The sequence below is a fragment of the Chiloscyllium plagiosum genome, unplaced genomic scaffold, assembly GCF_037043375.1.
Source record: "Chiloscyllium plagiosum isolate Xiang-an unplaced genomic scaffold, Cpla_swu_hap1 HiC_scaffold_10, whole genome shotgun sequence".
Classification (NCBI taxonomy): Eukaryota; Metazoa; Chordata; class Chondrichthyes; order Orectolobiformes; family Hemiscylliidae; genus Chiloscyllium; species Chiloscyllium plagiosum.
In genome coordinates, this window is record NW_028270148.1 from 99845200 (window position 1) to 99865421 (window position 20222).

The 20222-nt window shown below is 44.8% G+C and overlaps 1 protein-coding gene across 1 annotated transcript in view; it reads left to right on the forward strand.

Annotated features, from left to right (window-relative positions):
- The window catches only part of esr1 (estrogen receptor 1), a 294445-nt gene that overhangs the window by 170935 nt on the left and 103288 nt on the right, over positions 1 to 20222 (forward strand). The window contains exon 4 of the mRNA XM_043696506.2: positions 12452 to 12778. Coding sequence (XP_043552441.1) covers positions 12452 to 12778 — 327 coding nt within the window. The remainder of the gene's footprint in view (positions 1 to 12451; positions 12779 to 20222) is intronic.

The following is a 20222-nucleotide window of genomic DNA, read 5'->3' on the forward strand; positions in this document are numbered from 1 at the left end:
ACAAACCATGGGAAGCAAGGAATCTTGGGAAAAGTAACCGCATGCAGGTGGGCCATTTGGGATATCGTGGGTGTGTTGGATCTTTGCAAATGCAAATCATTTCTCTCCCACCTTTGCCTCACAGCCCAAAAAAAAGGTTTTTCTCCTCGGATTAGAGTTGAATCCTCTTTAGAATGTCATGAATGGAGCCTCATTCACCAGAGTGTATTTCCAGATTCTAAGCTGACGTACAAGACAATTGGCCTGAAAGGGTTAATTGAGCGATAGTTGTATGGCTCCACCCACTGATAAATTAGTGACAACCTCTAGAGCGGCCTAGGTGGCCTGCAGCCTGCTTCACTCTGCATTTAGAGATATTTTCTCATCAACCTGTTGAGAGTTACCATTAAGCGCATCTGGAGCAGGTGGGATTTAAACTCATGCCTCCTGCCTCAGACATAGAGATACCAGCACCACACCACAACAGCCCTATTAATCTACAGCTGTTGTCAGCAGCTTGGGCCTAGCTGCTATCTTTTGGGAGCTACTGTATTACGTACTGTGAAATGTAGTTATATGGTGTTACTCTACTGTAACTTGTCTCCTTATTACTCTCTAATGTACATGTTACCCAAGAAAATGCCACTTTTGCTGGGACTTCCACGTGATCATTACTTTCTAAGCCTTACCCTTGAAATAATTCCAAGGAGGCAGCTATTCTATCACCAAGTTACCCTTTGTTTACCCATGAACAGTCTTTGCCTACAGTACTGCTGCCTGATAGAGAGGCAGGCAACAGAGGGTCAGTATCTTTGACATCCAATCCTTTTATGTCAGCCAGGGCTCCCTTATTGGATCAGGTTAACAGCCCCAATCAGGGAACACATATTCTCTGATGTCCAGCTGGCTGACCTTGTTATAATCACTACAATCCCAGCACTAGAAATGGCATCGTTGGCACTTTTCTACCCATGATCTTCCAATATCATTAAACGATTTACCCACTTTACAGCAAGGTGCCAGCTATGGACATCTCTTCTGCCAACGACCTGAAATTTGTGGGTCCTCTGATTCTTGACCCTCCTGCTAATAGGACACAGTTTTTTTCTATTTACTTGGCCCTGACCCCCTTGTGATTCTGAACACCTTTGTCAAGTCACCTCTTAACCTGTTCTGATTTTTTTTTCTCCATTTAATACTTCATTCCTAAAACCTACAATGCTGGACTTTTTACTTCTCTATTTTTCTGAGAACATTAACTAAATAAGCTCAACCTAAGAACCTTCATACCGCAGGTGGCACCATAAGTGGCGACTTGTACACTTTTGAGTAGCCATGATGTGGAGGGACCAATGTCGGACTGGGGTGGACAAAGTTAAATATCACACAACAACAGGTTATTGTCCAACAGGTTTATTTGGAAGTATTAACTTTCAGAAAGCTGCTTCTTCATCAGATCGCAGCTACATGACAAAAGAGCAGTGTTCTGAAAGTTAGTGATTCCAAATAAACCTGTTGGACTATAACCTGATTTTTAACGTTTGAGTAGATGTGAATCATTGAATCCCTACAGCATGGAAACAGGCCCTTTGGCCCAACAAGTCCACACTGACCCTATTACTCTCCATTTCCCCTGACTAATGCACCTAACCTACGCATCCCTGGACACTATGGGCAATTTAGTGTGGTCAATTCACCTAACCTGCACATCTTTAGACTGTGGGAGGAAACCGGCGCATCCAAAGGAAGCCCACGCAGTCATGGGGACAATGTACAAACACACACAGTCGCCCGAGGCTGGAATTGAACCTCGGTCCCTGCACTGTGAGGCAGCAGTGCAAACCTCTGTGCCACCATATGTGGCAATACAGCTAATTCTAACTCGAACTCTCCTCCTAGGGGAATTGCTTCAGTTTCTCCAATTGGCTGTCGTGTTTTTCTCAATTATACCTCAAAAGTCTTTCCTCAGCAGATGACCAGAGGTCATGGACAGTCACTATATAAATGCATACCTTTGTTTACAATTCTATTATGTTATAATAATTTCCCTTGTCTTAATGGATGCGCTGACCTCCAAATTCATGTGTGCTCCCACTGAAGACAACAGAGTGAGAACTTTCACTGCAGGGATTCCCTGTCCTTCACCCCACCTCCTTCAACAAAGCAGGCCGTGACTGGGCAGACAATTATCCTGCCCCAACGCATCCACCAGCAAAGCTTAGGGACTGAAGCGTTTTGTGTGTACAGTTCCGGTTGCCAACCTCCAAAAAGGATATAGCGGTATTGGAAAAGGGACCAGAAACGTTGACAAAGAATGGAGCAGAGAAAGATACCAAGAAAGGCTGGAACTTTACCACTGGAAAAGCGAAGGCCAAAGAGTAGTCTGATTAAAGTTATGGATGGGTTTCATAGGGCAGACAACGATGCACTGTTTTCACTTGGGGGTATTTCAGAACTCAACAACATAGATAATAAGATAGTCACTGATAAATCCAACAGGGAATTCAGGAGAAATGTCTTAGCAAAGAGTGATTTGAATGCGGAGCGATGTTCTTACTCAATGGAACATAGCCTAGAATCAGTTAAGGAACAACTAGACACATATGTGGGGAACAAAGGACTAGAAGGAGATGAAATAGAGCAGGATGAGCCTTGTGTGGATTATAAACTTCAGCACAGTTTGCTAAGCAATCTCTTTCTGTGCTGTAAAGTGTAATGTCAGTTTGATCAACCTGATTTGACCATATTTCGACCGACCTCTGGGGATAGGTACGATTTGAACCTGGACTTTCTGGCCAGAGATAGGGGCACTACCTCTGTACTGCGAAACCCCTTTGCAACTGTGTGCTCTTTATTATTCATTCAAGGTCATTTAGTCACAAAGAATTAAGGGCTACGGGGACAATGCGGGTAAGTGGAGTTGAAATGCCCAGCAGCCATGATTGAATGGCAGAGTGGACTCGATGGGCCGAATGGCCTTACTTCCACTCCTATGTCTTATGGTCTTAAGGTATTGCTGGTAAGGCTAGTGTCACCTCTTGTTGCCTGGAGGAGGTGATAGTGAACTACCTTCTCAAACCACTGTAGGCCAACATCCACAGGTCTGTCAGATAGGGAGATCTAGGGTCCTGATCTTGTAACCCTGGGAGAGCATTAATATGTTCCCAAGCTGGAGATGGTGTGTTTGACTTGGAGGGGAACTGGAAGGTGGTGATGTTACTATATGACTGCTGCCTTTGTTCTTCTAGGTCCGAAGTCACAAGACACCAGGATATAGTCCAACAGGTTTATTTGAAATCACCAGCTTTTGGAGCGCTGCTCCTTCTTCAGGTGAAGAGTTCCTTCTGGTGGTAGAGATCACAGGTTTGTGAGGTGCTTTCAGCAATATCCAGCAGCAACTGACTAGCAAAGGAATAGAGAATGAAAGGTGACATTTTCCCAGCTTCTCATAAAGTCAGCATGAAGTCAATGAAATAAAAGCACGGAACGCTGGAGAAACTCAGCAGGTCTGGCAGTATCTGTGGAGAGAGTTAATGCTTTGAGTCCAATAGAGCTCTTCTTCAGTTTAATGAAATCTCAATTCTGGAGAAGAGTCATATTCGACTTGAAGTATTCATTCTGTTTTTCTCTCCACAGAAACTGCCGGACTTTGGGAGTATTTAAGTACTTGCACACTTTTGTTTCAGATTTCCAGCGTAGAATCATAGAATCTGTGCGGTGCAGAAAGAGCCCATTTGGCCCATTGAGTCCGTACCAACCATCTGAAGAGCATAACTGTTAGCCGAATGCTATGCAAATAAGTCTCGGAGACCGAAGGAAGATTGAATGGTTTGTCAGTAACTGAGGATCATCTGAGTCCAGATTTGGAAAACAATAATCGCTTGATTTCAAAACACTAATATCCCTGCTAGTTATTGGTAATGGCTTTACATGTAAGTGTTAGCTTGGATGATGAGGAGATGGACATTCTGAACGGTGAAAGGGCATCTGCAGAGGTTGTGACTGAACTGGAGGTTATTTCCTTCCTGTCAATTGGACTCAAAACATTGGCTCTGCTTTTCTCTCTGCAGACCTGCTGAGTTCCTCCAGCATTTTGTTTGTATTTCAGATTTCCAGCATCCTTGCTTTCATTTTAACACGGAATCCTCACTGTCCCATTATCCCGGAAAGTACTAGTTGTGATTTCGCAACTCAAAAAGCTGAGCTCAGAGAGTTTGAGAAGAGATAGAGTTTATCTTACTTCTCTCTCTCTCTCTCTCCAGGCAAGGCATGCTTGTAGAAATTGTGAGTTTGAAACAGTCAAAAAAGTTTTATCATCCTCAGTAAACATTGATCAACGACTTGATCATTGAGTTCAAGGTCGTTCCTTGTCAAAAGATAAATTGCATTATGTTTGATGCTGTTAGTGCATGGTAAGAATTAAATTACATGGTGGTCTGTTTTGTCGTGAATTTCATGGTAAATTAACAAGTTGGCTGGTGTGCATTTGTTCTCATCTCTGAAGAGTGCTCATTATCCCACCTTCTGGAACATAAGGGAAATGCCAGTGAAGTAATAGTATGGAGTACAGTTCATACAAGAGAAACCAAACTTGCATTTCTGTTGCTTTCCGTGATGGCTGAATATCTCAAAGTGCTTTCCAGCCAACGTATACCTTTCAAAGTATAACCCTTGCTGTAATGTAGGAAACATTGCAGCCAATTTGTGCACAGCAAGCTCCCAGAAGCAACAGCGGAAATGAGCAGATCATGTATTTCTTCTGCTTTGGCGCCTCTACACACTAACATTTGTATTCAGCCTACTTTTTTTTTAACTTTATGAATTTGGCTAGCAACGTAACAGTGAGCAGAGAGTCAGCTTTTTGTTTTGTGTGACGTCGATCAGGGAATAGGTGTTAGCCACAATGTCAGGGTTAACTCTGCCAACTCTTGGAAACAGTAATATGAGGATTCTTTTACGTCTATCCGAGAGGGAGTTGTTTCAGTATTTCATCCAGGGACCGGCTGCACCAGCAAGGCCCACCCTCAGTACAGCTCTAGTGGGGCAATCAAGATGCCTGCTGATTTGCAAATCCCCCTCCTTCACCACCCTTCCCACCCCCAAACTCCATGACATCTCTGCGAATGAACCTCCTGTTCCTTGCAGCCGTGGGGCAGGAGTGAGTAAGCAGCAAGGGAGCGAGGCTTAGGGTGGGGATTGTGGGGGGAGTCAGAGGCTCAAGGCTATGAGGAAAGAGAGTGACTGCGAATCAGAGGTTGAAGGAGAGGGAGATAGATCAATGGAGCTGGAGAATGAGAGGGATGGATGGGAGTTGAAGAGTGAGGAATGGCAATTGGGAGTGAGGAGTTTGGATCATGATGCGAAGGGGTGAGAGGTAGATTGGGGAAGGGGGCAGATATGGGGACCAGCATTCCCAACAGAGCTAGGAGTAACTTAAAGATGTTGAATGAGGGCAGCACTGAGAGAGAGGAAGAGCCAGCAAAAGGAGAGAGTGAAAGCTGGGGACCTTACTTAGTTTCCACTGATGAGAGAATGACAAGCCAGACAATGGAGACCAATGGGAATGAGAAACAGAAGATTCTTGACCTGTATGGAAGTAGAGGCTAGAACATCACTGAAAGGCAACGGGATAACTATCTGAACCGGAGAGATATAAAAGCTCTTGGAGATCTGAGAGCACCAACACCACCAAATGGCCTTCTCTTGCTGGAAGTTCGACCATTTCCATGGAAACTTACCTTTATTAAAACTGAGCATGAGGAATGGTTTAGAAATAAAAACAGCAAGTGATGGAGAAACTCAACAGGTCTGACAGTGAGAGAGAAAGTTAATGTTTCAAGGCCTAGATGACTCTAATTTGGAATGTTTCTTCAGGTTTCTGAAGCAGTGACATATTGGAATCGTACCTACAGCCGCTGAAGTAATTTTGATGCTGCAGTCCCTGTGGTAATGAAGGCAGTGCTTGGTGAACGATTTGTGCACAGCACGATCCCACAAACTAAATAATCAGATAATCCAGCTTTGTTGGCTTTGGTGAGGTGTGCTTTTCATTTTTAAACATGAGAGGTTGCTTATTTCTCCAAATAAAAAAGAATTATTACAAGTTCTGATTGCCGTACTTCCCGATTTCCATTGAGAGAGTTTGTTCTGTGGGATTTTTTTGTTAGCTCTTAGTGGATCAGATCTAGCCAATCACATCGAGCCTAAGGTAGTTTAATAGCTATTACTTACTTATTCAAGGAGTTGCCAAGCTTCTTAATCAAGTTCTGAAGAGCAGAAAATTCCAGGAACATGAAGTAATTTCTTCAAGGTTAATTAACTCCAACAGGATTCTGAGAGACTGCTTTCCAGATCTCCAGGATTTTAAGGAAAGTAACACAGAAACAGAAAATAGGTGCAGGAGTAGATCATCCGGCCCTTCGAGTCTGCTCCACCAATCAGTAGGATCATGCTGATCATCCACATCAGTGCTACCTTCTCCCTGTCCCCTTTAATCCCTTTATCCTTAAGAGGAATATCTAACTCCTTCTTGAAAACATTCAATGTTTTGGCCTCTACCTCTTCCTGTGGCAGAGCATTCCACAGGCTCCCCACTGAAGCTGTTCACCCAGAAGGTGGTGGGAATCTGGAACTCTCTGGAAGGAGCCTTCATTTAAGAGATATTTAAAACCTACATTTAAGAAGTATTTAGATGTGCACTTGTGATGCCAAGGCAGACAAGGCTGTGGGTCAAGTGCGGGAAAGTGGGATTAGAATAGTGAGGCGGTTGTTGGTGACCAGCACAGATATGATGGGAAGAAGGGCCTTTTTCTGTGCTGTAGACCCTTATGAGTCTTTGGATGAAGGAATTGAAAATACATGACCCCTCCAGCCTAAAGTTTCTGGATCAGTGTGTATGACCCAGGACTGCAACCATGACAGGGTATATTCTGGTTCTCCTGCTTGGCTCTACTCCTCCCCACCCTCCCCCCCTCCCTGCCCCCCAAACCCATCAACAACATCATCCCAAATAAACACACAAAGTACTGGAAGCGCTCAGCGGGCCAGACAACAATTACACAGAAAGAGAGAAAAGCAGACTCTCTGTTCTGGAAGAAGGTCTTTAATTGGAACTGGAAGATGCTAGAGGGGAATAGATGTGCTCAGAGTCACCTCTGGTTAGAGATAGTCCTGGAGATATTATCACATGACTTGCTCCCTCCCCTTCCTCCCACAATGCACCACTTCCACATTCCTCCTCTTGGTTGTTTAACCTGTTCATATTAGTAAAGTGCCACCTTCCCACTGTAGTTGAGTGAATATCAATCACAAATCCCTCTTGTCACCACGTCCCCAAAATTTTTATATCCAATAAACAAAATCCTTAGGAGAGGAAAGAACTCTTCAAAGGCCGGTATCCCATCACCAATCATCCTTTATTCACAAATGCATAGTCTTTGACAGTAGCACTAACTCTCACTTTGTCAGGCACTCAGGGGTCAATGTCCCAGCCATTCAGACTTTCATGTCAGCTAGAGCTCCCTGATTGGACCAGATTAACAGGCCCACTCAGGGAACCCATATCCTATGAGGTCCAGCTTGGTAATCTTGTTACAATCACAACAGGAGAATTTTCTACAAAGCAAAACACACAATTGTCCCCTTTTTCTCCCACGTCTTGGTCACACAGTGCCCTGCAGATGGGTCTGGAATTCCAGACCAATTTCAGCAGTTCCGGAGGGTTCAGAGGGAGAAGGATGGGAAGGGCAGGAGTGGAGTCACCTGCAATTCTCAGTGAGAAGATCAAGAAAGGTTTGGAGCTAGAGGGAGGGTTCCGGGTGGAATGGGAATACTAAAATCGGGAGAAGTGAGAGGGGCAGGGGGTCTGCATGTGGGGTGTGGGTCCTCATACCATATATGGTACTGTCACACAGTAGCTTCCCCAGGGGCATCTCCATTGGGTGGGAGTGTGAGAGGCGGGTAAATACATGGGGCCATCTGGCCTAATCCACACAGAGACAGATTTTCGATCCATCCGGCTCCTTATTTTCCCAGTTTCCTGATGGCAGTCAGTCTCTCTCTCTCTCCACATGTGGCATTGTGAATCCTACCACTCGGCACATGTAGCCAGTTGAGGCAAGATCTAACTGAGATGTTTACATAATTTAAATAAGGTACATACGGAGAAATAATCGCTTCTGAGGGGGCATTCAGAATAAGGGCATGAGTGGCATAAGCATTAGACCCATCCAGGGAGAAATTAGGAAGGATTTTTTTCCACACAAAAGATAGCAACAATCCTCAGCCCAGATGTTGGGGATCAGTTGCAACATTCAAGATTGAAGTGAATGTATTATCGTTGGGTAGAGTTCTCAAGGAGCGCAAATGGATTTGAGGTACAGATCAGCCATGATCTATTGAGCAGAGTAGGTTTGAGGAGCTGAACAGCTTCCTCTGCACCAATACCTCTTGTTAAATTTCCATATCTGAGGTAAAAATGGGCTGGAATTGAAGGTAAATCATTCCCCCTTCACCTTCTCGAATATCATCAACTCTGAGCTTCCAAAAGGGCGGGAGTTTCTAATCTTATCACACCTTGGGATGTGATACAACGAGCACAAAAGCTGCAGTTCAGCTGGAGCACTTTGCTCACCTGTATCATAACGACTCTCAGTTCTGGCCAAAATCGTCTCTCGGCTTGGTTTGAGCGTATGACGATCCTTATCAAATCGCCGGAGTTTTTCAGTCATTTCTCAGGCCAGAATCTTCCCAGTCCCTGAGTGATGGGGGCTACGGAGAGAAGTGAGGGAGAATCAGGTGAGAATCTAGAGAGGTCTTTCACAATGTTTGAGCAACAGCTTTTCCAGCTAAATTCCAGATCTCAAAACAAGATTCTTACTCCTGAGCGGCAAGAGGCCTATTAACGGGCGTTATCACTCACTATCACCATCATTACTACCTAATCTTAATATTCAGTCTTCTATTCTATCACTGTTGGGCAGAAATGAGAGTGAGAATTCCCAACATGGACATCGGAGTGGGTACTTGGCGAGCCTAGCCCCTGCTTACTCCCCCAGACCTCTATCTTGGACACCCAGCACCAATGTCTTGAGACACATGCTATGGGCATTGCTGCACACAGCCCACCTCATGTACACTGAGATCTGACACAGTCCAACATCTCTGACCATCACAACCCAGCTCCCATCCTCAGGGCTGCATTGTAATGCTGCACTTGGGAACTCACAAAACACCAAGTTGAGTGTTGGACAGTTTGCACCCTAGGGACAGGTTCCCACCTCAAGGATTGGACCAGGATGTATCACAGGGCAGTTTTGGTGCCTACCTGGATGCAAGCAGCAAACTCTGTGTTATAGCTGAATTCTACCCTTCATTTCCTCTTAGACCAGGTGATACTCAGGTTTCTTTTTATAAGCTTACTCATGCATGCATGGAAGACATATGCATCAAGAAAATGGCACACAATTCCTATCTTCATCAGAACAACTCAGGTTTTATACTGCTCTTACAGATAAGATGCTTCCACTCTACTGTTACGAATTCCAATTAATGCCTTGCACACTTTTTTACTTTTGTCTTCGTCCAAACCAACTCCACGTTCCAAAGCAATCGTGACTATATTATCCATTCATGTTCAAACTCATACACACATGACTGGATTACCCAATCATAGTAGAACTAATACACGTGATTGTACTATCCAACCATATCATGACATGGTCATACTTCACACTATTAATATGGACTTGTTACAGGACACTAAAGTGGCTTGTTTGTCCCCGTCCCATCATTCCCTCCTATTGCATGTACTGCCTGGAGCCTCTTTCACTTGCTTCGCCACCTCCAACCCCCCAAACCCCACCTCAGCCAGAGCTAACAAACACAAAGTACTCCTGTCTTACCTTGCCTTTTAGCACTGACTCAAAGCAATGATCAGCCAAGAGGGTGAACGTGTTGCTGTATGGCCCCACACTATGTCAATCTCGTACCTGCGTCCATGGCAACAGCTGTTGAAGCTAATGCACTGCATGTGCGTCAATCGAATGGCCATGTCTTAAAGTTGAAGGGGTGTAGTCCCCAGTCAAGTCAAGAGAAGCAGCTTGCAGCCAGGAATTCTGGGCTCGGTCAGTAAAGGACAACATCCAATATCCGTCCAGGGACTTGGACACAGCTAGTCACCCACTCAGAGCAGATACGGTCCGGATCCTCTCTTTATATGAGGTAATGAATAAAACCCCATGACCCGTCCTGACCCTTTCTGCCCTGTTGTAGGCTGGAATGATGGAGTGGGGAGGATGGAATGAGATGAAGGTTGTCAACGCTGGTGAAGGTAGGGGAAAGATGGTGAGGGGTCCTGCATGCATAGAGTAGACAGCATAGAGGCCAAGCAATGTTAATGGTGTGGGGATGTTAGCTGGACAAGGGAAGATATTGTATGTCATAGCGAGAGTGATAGAACATGAGCCTTGGTGGGAGGTGAGTGCAGTCGCAAAGAGAGAGAGAGGTATTGGAGATGGTACTTTTGCCAGTGGAGTGGAGAAGGACATTGACCTTCATCCTCTGCTGGGCAATCCCCCGGACGGCTGAGATCTCACTGACACAGGTGACAACATTGGGCCATAGGGTGGCATGGTGGCCCAGTGGTTAGCACTGTTGCCTCACTTCACCAGGGTTCGATTCCCTTCTCAGGCGACTGTCTGTGTGGAGTTTGCCCATTCTCCCAATGTCTGAGTGGGTTTCCTCCAGGTGCTCCGGTTTCCACCCACAGTCCAAAGACGTGAAAGTTATGTGCATTAGTCTGAGGTAAGTGTAGAGTAGTAGGGAATGGGTCTGGGGGGATTTACTCTTCAGAGGGTCAGTGTCGACTTGTTGGGCTGAAGGGCCTGATCCACACTGTAGGGATTCTATGATTCCTAGGTAAAGCCTGGTGTCATCACCACTACGGCTAACTTGGGAGGTGATGGGCTGGGAGAAGATGTCCACCCCGTTCCCTGGGACCTCTAGGTCCCTTTCTGCACAGTGAACTGTCAATATTCCTTTATCTGCTGTATCTGAGGCAAATATCATGAAATGTGCTGCCCAGCTGTGATCTACTAGCACTTGACTGAGTGCCTTTTAACGATGGCATTGGCAACAGGGACCAGACCGGGTAAGGAGGCTACATTTTCTTCCCTCAAGAATATCAGTAAAACCAATCGGTGTTGACTTCATGGTCACCATCATAGAGACTAGTTTCAATTCCAGGCATATCACAGCAGCGGTAAGTTCTTTCAGCTACGGTGAGTGAGAGGGTCGGGCAGGAATTCGATGTGAAGGGAGCCAATGGGATGTGGTATGCTAATAACATGAGTTTGGGATGTGAGGAAACCTCTCTGAGCCTCACAGACAGAAACCCTCCCCGACATTTTGTCTAAATGTGGTGAGATTCAGTCTTTGGTTTCTCCCCTACCTGCAGTTTTCTGCCTTGTGGATCGAAGTCACGTTTAGTGCAGAGCAGAAGGGAGTATTGAGAGAGAGAATGTTTAACAGGAAGGCCAAGCAGAAGCATCTATCTCCATCTCCAATCTTGTAATCTTACAAAAGATTGTAACCTAGTGGTGATGTCTCGTACCTTGGAGACATGGTTTCAAATCCCACCATGGCAGCTGGTTCAAGTTCACTTCAATAAAAATCTAGAATTGAAACTAGTCTCTACGGTAGTGGCCATGAATTCAATGCTGATTGGTGTAAAATCCCATCTGTTTCATGTGATTGGCTGCCCAAAGAAATGACTTTGCCAGCCAAGGGCAATGAGGTCTAGACACCAAATACCGACCCTACCAGACATGCCCACATCCCTGGAAAGAATAAATGAAACAAACACAAGTCTGTGACCCCACACATAATGGAGGATTCCTCTCCAGCAAGGAGAGAGGGCCACACTGTCAGGGGAGCTGTCTATTAGATGTAACGTTAAACAAAGGGCTTTTGTATCCTTGAGAGAGGAATCAGAAAGAATTCTGAGGCACCACTCCACAAAGAGCAGGGTGGTTCTCCCCATTCTCCAGGGCAATGCGTTTGCCTCAAATAATGCCAAAAAATAGGACATCCAGTCATTATCACGTTGCTGTTAATGTGATCTTGCTGTGCAAGAATCAGCAGCTTTTTTATTACCTTATGAGTATTCTATGAAGTATTTATTGTCAGTAAAATTAGGTCATCAAATGGAGATCTTTCTCCCTGCCCTTCACTAGATCTTTTGAACCCTTCCTGTTTTCTCATTGAGTTCAAGTATGTTATTTTAACAATAAACTCTGTCAAAGTAGTCCTGCCTCTGAGCCTATGACTAATGTGCTCTTTCTATGTTCCCTAATAAAGATCGTCAAGTGCTTCATTAAATCCAGGTTCAGAAATTGCACAAGAGGAACTAACTTTGTCTCCTTGAAGTCACTTAAACAGTTTGACTGTTACCTTTCTCCTCTTGCATTGCCAGGTATCCGTAAGGACCGTCGGGGTGGCCGGATGTTAAAGCACAAGCGGAGGAAAGATGAGAAGGAGCACGTCATTAAGAGTACGGGAGTGACCAGCAGACCGAGCTCCAGCAGCGTGAGCCCAGTGCAGAGGAGCACCAAGCACAGCTCTCTGCTTGGCATGACCTCGGACGAGATTCTCAGTACCCTGATGGAGGCCGAGCCCCCTATGGTTTACTCCGAACACGACCCCGGCAAACCCTTCACCGAGGCGTCCATGATGACTTTGCTAACAAACCTGGCTGATAAGGAATTGGTGCACATGATCATTTGGGCTAAGAAGGTTCCAGGTAGGAACGTGGAGCTTTATTAATCCCCGAGTACCATGCGGTTTTGTAACTCGCGATGATTACGGCCCAAGCACAACGCATGAGTCTACACAGATGCTGAGCTGACAGTATTGGCTGTGTCAGACCAGCATTGAAGAGTGTGGTGCTGGAAAAGCACAGCCGGTGAGGCAGCATCTGAAGAGCAGGAGAGTCAACGTTTCGAGTTCTTCATCAGGATGTTGTCTTTGTCAAAGTAGTCCTGCTACCAAGCCTATGACTAACGTGGACTTTCTATGCTCCCAAATAAAGATTGTCAGTGCTTCATTAAAACCAGTTTTAGAAATTGCACAAGAGGAACTATCTTTGCTCTTCATTCCTGATGAAGAGCTTATGCTTGAAACAGCGATTCTCCTGCTCCTCGGATGCTGCCTGACCCTCTGTGCTTTTCCAGCACCACACTCTTCGACTCTGATCTCCAGATCTGCAGCCCTCACTTTCTCCCAGTGTCAGAGTAAAGGACAGATAAATTAATAAATTCAAATATGAGTTTCAGTCAAAGATAGATGACATTGTCCCAAGATTAAACAGTGTCACATTGTGCTTTTTCCTGCAAAGATTGAGAGTTGCAGCTTGTGTTCACTTACCTGACAGGCCTGTCTCTGCCAAAAACCTCAAACTGTCTCAGTCCAGCGGAAATCACAGATCATGTCTGATCAGACTTTGATGTTTAAAATTTTTTTTTTTAACTGGCTTGGATACAGCATCAGCATCTCTCAAACAGATTCCAAGTGTTTGTTTTGAAATGGAGTGAAAAGAAGTGACAATAGGTTGTTATGAAGTATAGAGTGAGCCGAGTCCAGCCATTCTAAAGTTTAGAGAAATCAAGAGCTGCTCACTGCATGTAATATCCAAAGATTAGATTCCCTACAGTGTGGAAACAGGCACTTCAGCCCCACATCAACCCTCTGAAGAGTAACCCACCCAGTCCCATTTCCCTCTGACTAATGCACCTAACACTATGGGCAATTTCCCATAGCCAATTCACCTGACCTGCACATCTTTGGACTGTGGGAGGAAACCAGAGCACCCAGAGGAAACCCACGCAGACACAGGGAGAATGTGCAAACTCCACACAGACTGTCACCCAAGGCTAGAATCAAACCTGGGACACTGGTGCTGTGAGGCAGCAGCGCTAACCACTGAGCTACCCTGCATGTCGGTTAGCTTGACATGACAAAAGCTAACCGGGTGGAGTAGGAAAAATATATCATAGACTGGAATCTCCAGCACAAACCATTCTTGAAACAAAATCCGTGAATTATTTTAAAGGGATTGAAATGGAAAGAGGGTTTGAACGAGAGGACCTTGACTAGATTGGAGGCTCATGTGGAGGCAAATGCCAGCAAAAAAGCTGTGCCTTCCATTACCCCCAACAATACATCCCACTTCATCCCCACCTTCCTACTGCATGCACAGGAGGGCCTCCTCCCTCCTTATGTTCCAGGTTCTTAAGAAAACCTTTCTGTGAACTGGCAGTTCTGAAGAAGAGTCAATCCAGACTCAAAACGTTAACTCTGTCTCCCCGCTGCCTCTCCACAGGTGCTGCCAGAGCTGCTGAGATTCTCCAGAGTTCTCAATGTTTGTTTGTTAGCAGTCTGTCTGTACTTCTCTGATCTGGTTTACTCGCTGCTCACAGTTTGGTCTCCAGGTACACTGGGGGAGGTCAAATGCAGACTGGGTGACCACTTTGTAGAACACCTCTGCTCAGGCTGGAAGCAACCCTCCAACCTTCGGTAAATCATCTCACTCACATTCATGTTTCTGTCCTGGGCCAACTGTAGGGCTCCAGTGAAACCTAAGGCCAGCTGGAGGAACAGCACTTAATTTTCCATTGAGGCACTTTACAGCTTTCAGGATTTAACGTTGAGTTCAACAACTCCAACCTCTATTTTGATATGTTTTTCCTCTAGTGTCTGTATCTTGCTTTCCAGTTTCTGCCTTCAGTCAGATCTGTCCTTTATTCTGATAGTAACACCTACTCTGGATCTTGTCTCTGAATCCATTACTGATCCCTTTACCATTTGTTCTCTGATACCTGTGATCTCAAATCTCCTTCATCCTCTAGTCCTATCGTTATGGTCCACTTGCTCCTCCCCATTCTCACAACAGTATCAATCACTTTTCCACCTCACTTCAATTCTGAAGAGGAGGTAGGCTCAACCGAAAAGGTTAACTCTGTTTTTCTCTCTCTCTGTCTCCACAAACCCCCACAGCTAGACCTGCTGAGTTTCTCCAATAGTTTCTGGTTTTGCTTCAGATTTCCAGCACGCACAGTATTTTGCTTTTGTATTGAACTGCTGACATAAGCTAAATGGGCTGAATGGCCTGTTTCACCGTTTGATGATGATTGTGTAACAGGCACTGACAGGTCTGACTGTGTAGCCCCAGCATTCTGCCTGTGTAGGTGTGTGTGTGTCAGACACCAATAGTAGTGTTGGGCTGAATAGCCTGTTTCTGTCTTGTCCTAGAGAGGTACAGCATGAAAACAGACCCTTCGGACCAACACATCCGCTAACCAGTTATCCTCAATTAATGTATTCCTATTTGCCAGCACTTGGCCCATATCCCTCTAAATGCTTCCTATTCATGTACCCATCTAGATGCCTTTTAAATGCTGTAATTGTACCAGCCTCCACCACTTCCTCTGACAGCTCATTCCATATATAGACCACACTCTGCATGAAAATATTGCCCTTTAGGTCCCTTTTAAATCTTCTCCTCTTATCCCTCCAGTTCTGGACTCCCACATACCAGGGAAAAGACCTTCTCTATTTATTCTATCCATGCCCCTCATGATTTTGTAAACCTCTATGAGGTCACCCTTCAGCCTCTGACACTCCAGGGAAAACAGCCCCAGCCTGTTCAGCCTCTCCTTATAGCTCAAACCCTCTAACCCTGGCAACATTCTTATAAATCTTTTCTGAACCCTTTCAAATTTCACAAATCTTTCCTATAGTAAGGAGACCAGAATTGAATGCCGTATTCCAAAAGTGGATTGACCAATGTCCGGTACAGCCTCAACATAATCTCTCAACTCCTATACTCAATGCACTGACCAATAAAGACAAGCATACAAAATGCCTTCTTCACTATCCTATCTACCTGGGACTCCATTTTAAAGGAGCTATGAACCTGTACTCCAAGGTCTCTTTGTTCACCAATACTCCCCAGGACCTTACCGCTAACTGTATAAGTCCTGCCGTGATTCGCCTTTCCAAAATGTCGCACTTTACATTTATCTAGATTTGATAACTGGCTGGTTTCTAATTGACTAGGAGAAAGTGAGGAAGGAGAGACAGACAGAGAAAAAGAAAGAGAGAGACAGAGGGAGACAGGGAGAGAAAAATTGAGAGAGAGAGAGAGAGCAAGAGAGAGGCAAGTGGAAATCTGAAGAAGAGAGAAGAAAAAGTTGGGAAGAAAGAGAGAGAAAAAAACGAGAGTGCAATGGGAGAGACACAGAGGAGACAACAACAGAGAGACAGAGAGAAATATGGACAGGATGAGGGAGAAAGAGATAGAAAGCGAGAGATGGGAGAGCATCGGAGAGAGAGATATCGTTAAGCCTTGTCATCCTACACTGACGTGCTCAATTAATTGCAGTAAGTAAAAATATCCTGAAATATTAACAAGTGCCTTGATTATGGAAATTATCCAGTAGCTTGGCTGGTCCATATACTAGACTGCAATGGGTCATGATCTTAACACAAATCACATTTGGATTTCATTCTGCACTTTGTCCCCAAATTAAACATGACAGCCAATCCCTCTTTATACATACAGGATCACCCACTTCATTTAGGCTGGTGTAAGTGTAAGGGTGCAGGTAAGAGTGAGTAGTTAGCACATCACATGGGCTTGCAGCAGAACTGCGATAGAGACCTGGTGGGCCAAGTGATCACAAACATTTTGTTGAAAACTGGGGTTTACGGAATCGATTGCAACATCACTGAAATCCAATGCGCACATTTCAGACGTTAATCCACTGGCTATGGAGTGCTTTGGTATCGCCTGGGGCTGTGAACAGCACCCAATAAACACAAATTTAATTCTTTTTCTTCATCCATGGTGTCCAACACAGTAGATTTATCACTTTCATCTTTCAGCTGTAAATTAATAAATGGAATTGTACATTTTGGCATGACTGGTGAGTAAGATAGTCAGGGAAGGGGAAAGGTGGGGGCAGATCTCCCTGTGAGGCCAAGGAGAATAGTTTCACAAGGCATTACTCTCTAACCTACAGTAGACCGTACTTGACCTGGGGATGTCTGAATGCACTGAGCCTGAAACATGTCCCTTTCCCTGTTGCTAACTTGGGTGTTTTTGCCATAAGAAGGTCCCAGAAGTGGACGGAATGATTTTGCTTCCTCCAACATCACCTGGATATTTACATCCAAACTGTACCTTCTCCCGTGAAGAAACACTCGGGTCTCTGATCATTTTGGCCTTCATCCTGAAGGTTTAAGGCACCTTCTCTTCCACTGGGTCACCTCCTTCTAAAATTGTCAATTGGCTCCAGTTTCATGTTGAAACAGCAACTGGACACAATCTAATTCTTGGCAAGCTTTCTAATGTCATCCAGCAGTTCTCTGCAGTCATCCCAAGCTCAGTTGATTTGTGTTATTAATAATTGTGGCAGCGTCTGTCTGTTTGTGGAAAGATTACTTTGTGGGACTGGCTTGGTGCCTTCTTACGACTTTTATCACCAGCAAATCTATAAAGATTTCGCTCAAGACTGTCTTCCCTATCCTCTGACCGTTTACAATGTAGCCACCACACAGAGCCCTGGGAACTAATGTTGGATTCACCAAAGCGCAAGACGGAAGAAAACTTTCATTTCTATAGCACCTTTTGTGACTGCAGGAATTCCCAAGCACTTCATGGCAGTGAACTGTAGTGACCATTGTAATATGTGAACTGCAGCAACCATCTTCATACAAAACAAACTGTCTGAATTATAAGTGTAGTAATGATTAGCTTCTATATTTTAGTGATCAATATTGAACAGGGAAACCCTTGCCAAACAATGCCATCCCTCTATAGAAGGGCCTTTGTTTTAATATTTCATGTATCTCACAGTGGCCTCGGACCGGGTTTGCACATTCTCCCCGTGTTTGCGTCAGTTTCCTCCTGATGCTCCGGTTTCCTCCCACAATCCAAGGTGTGCAGGTCAGGTGAATTAGCCATGCTAAATTGCCCATAGTGTTAATTGCATTAGTCAGAGATAAATATAGGGGAATGGGTCTGGGTGTGTTACTCTTCGGAGGGTCGGTGTGGACTTGTTGAGCCGAGGGGGCTGTTTCCATACTGTAGGGAATCTAATCTAATCTCATCTAATCTCCATCAGTGCATCATCTAGTGCCCTACTAGCTGTTAAGGAGAAGCCTCTGGAGTTGGTCTTGAACCTTTGTCATTGGGTAAATGTGTGGGTCTATTATAAAGGTTGTATAGCAAAGCATTTGGAGATACACAGCATTATCAAGCAGAGGCAGAATGGCTTCATTAAAGGAAAATCATGCCTGACAAATTTATTACTGGTCTTTGACGAGGTAACAAACAGGATAGATAAAGGGGAATCAGTAGATGTAATATAGTTGCATTTCCAAAAGGCATTTGATAAGGTACCGAACAGAAGAGTTCTCAATAAGAGCCCAAGGTATTGGTGGCAGTATATTCGTATAGATAGAGGATTGGCTAATTAATACAAAAGAGTTGGAATGTACTGGGCATTTTCACGATGGCAACTTGTAACTGGTGGAATACGACCAGCACTCAAAATACTATTGCAAAGTATGCGGGCAACACAAGATTAGGTGGGAAGGCAAGTGATGAGGATGACACAAAGAGTCTGCCGAGGGATAAAAACAGGTTAAGCGAGTGGGTAAAAGCTTGGCAGATGAAATATTATATGGGGAAGTTGAGTTTATGCATTTTGGCAGGAAGAATGAAGTGCTGAATATTACTTAAATTGTAAAAGATTGCAGAAAACTGCAGCACAGAGATCATTTGGATCTTCTTGTATGAACCACTAAAAACATTCAAGTTCAGCTTGTATTTTTAATAAGTATGCCCAAAATAGAGAATGTAAAATGAAGGGTGGACTGTATTTCAAAGGGAATAGAGTACACTAGTCTTGTTATAAACATGACAAAGCATGATCAGACCACAATTAGAATACTGTAAGCAGTTTTGGATCCAGAGAAAGATGTACTTTTATCTGCCTTTATTCATTCATAGGTTGAGGGTATCGCTGGTTAGGTAGCATTTATAGCCCATCCCTAAATGCCCAGAGGGCAATTAAATGTCAACCACATTGCTGTGGGACTGGAGTCACATGTAGGCCAAACCAGGTAAGGATGGCAGCTTCCTTCCCTAAAGGGCATTAGTGAACCAGATGGGTTTTTCCCTGACAATCATGGTCATCATTAGACTCCTAACTCCAGATTTCTATTGAATTCAAATTCCACCATCTGCCGTAGTAGGATTTGAACCTGTGCCCCTAGAACATTATCTGGGCTGACAGTCCAGTGATAATACCACTAGGCTATCGCCTCCCCATGGCATTGGATGCAGTCCAGAGGAGGTTGACTAGGTTGATCCAGGGGATGGAGGGATTTTCTTATGAGGAGGGGTTGAGCAGAGGTTGAGTCTGCACTCATTGGAGTTTAGAAAATTGCAAGGCCACCTTCTTGAAATGTATATGTCACTGAGGGGGCTTGACAGGGTAGATCGATAAAGGTTGTCCCACCTGGTGGTATAGGCCATCACTAGAGTGCCAGATCTCAGAGGTAAGACAGAGATGAGTTAAGACAGAAATGAGGAGGGTTTTCTTCACTTAGAGAGCAGTGAATCTCTGGAATTCTTTATCTGAGAGAGAGGTCGAGGCTAGGTCATGAAGAAAATTCAAAGAGACAGACAGGTTCTTAATGAGGAAGGGACTCAAAGGATAACAGGAAAAGACAGGAAAGTGGAGTCTTGAAGCTGGAACTCAGAGACAGGAAAGCTGTCATTGAGCTGGAGCTTACAGCAAATTCATCCCAGGGGAAATTCGGTGGTGGTGGAAATGGATTGCAGCGAATGTAACTGCATGTCGCTCTCAGCCCCTTCTCCTTGACTCCTCAGGGACACTTCACCATCTGCTCAGAATGGGTCTTGCAGGACAGGAATACACTGAATGCCTTCCCCCCTGTCGGGGGGTGGGGTGGGGTGGGGTGGATTTTGGCGATGATAGTCACAAAATCATGAGTCAGGGTAAAAAAGCTGTTCACTCGTAGCTGTCTTCCTCCCGAAATAATTGGCTGTGCCATCTTCTCATTGCAGCACCCAACTGGCCTCAGTCAGTCTGCTGGCTTAACCCATTCCGATTTGTACCCTCTGTGTAGGTATGTGCCTGACGCCTTTGTGTCCT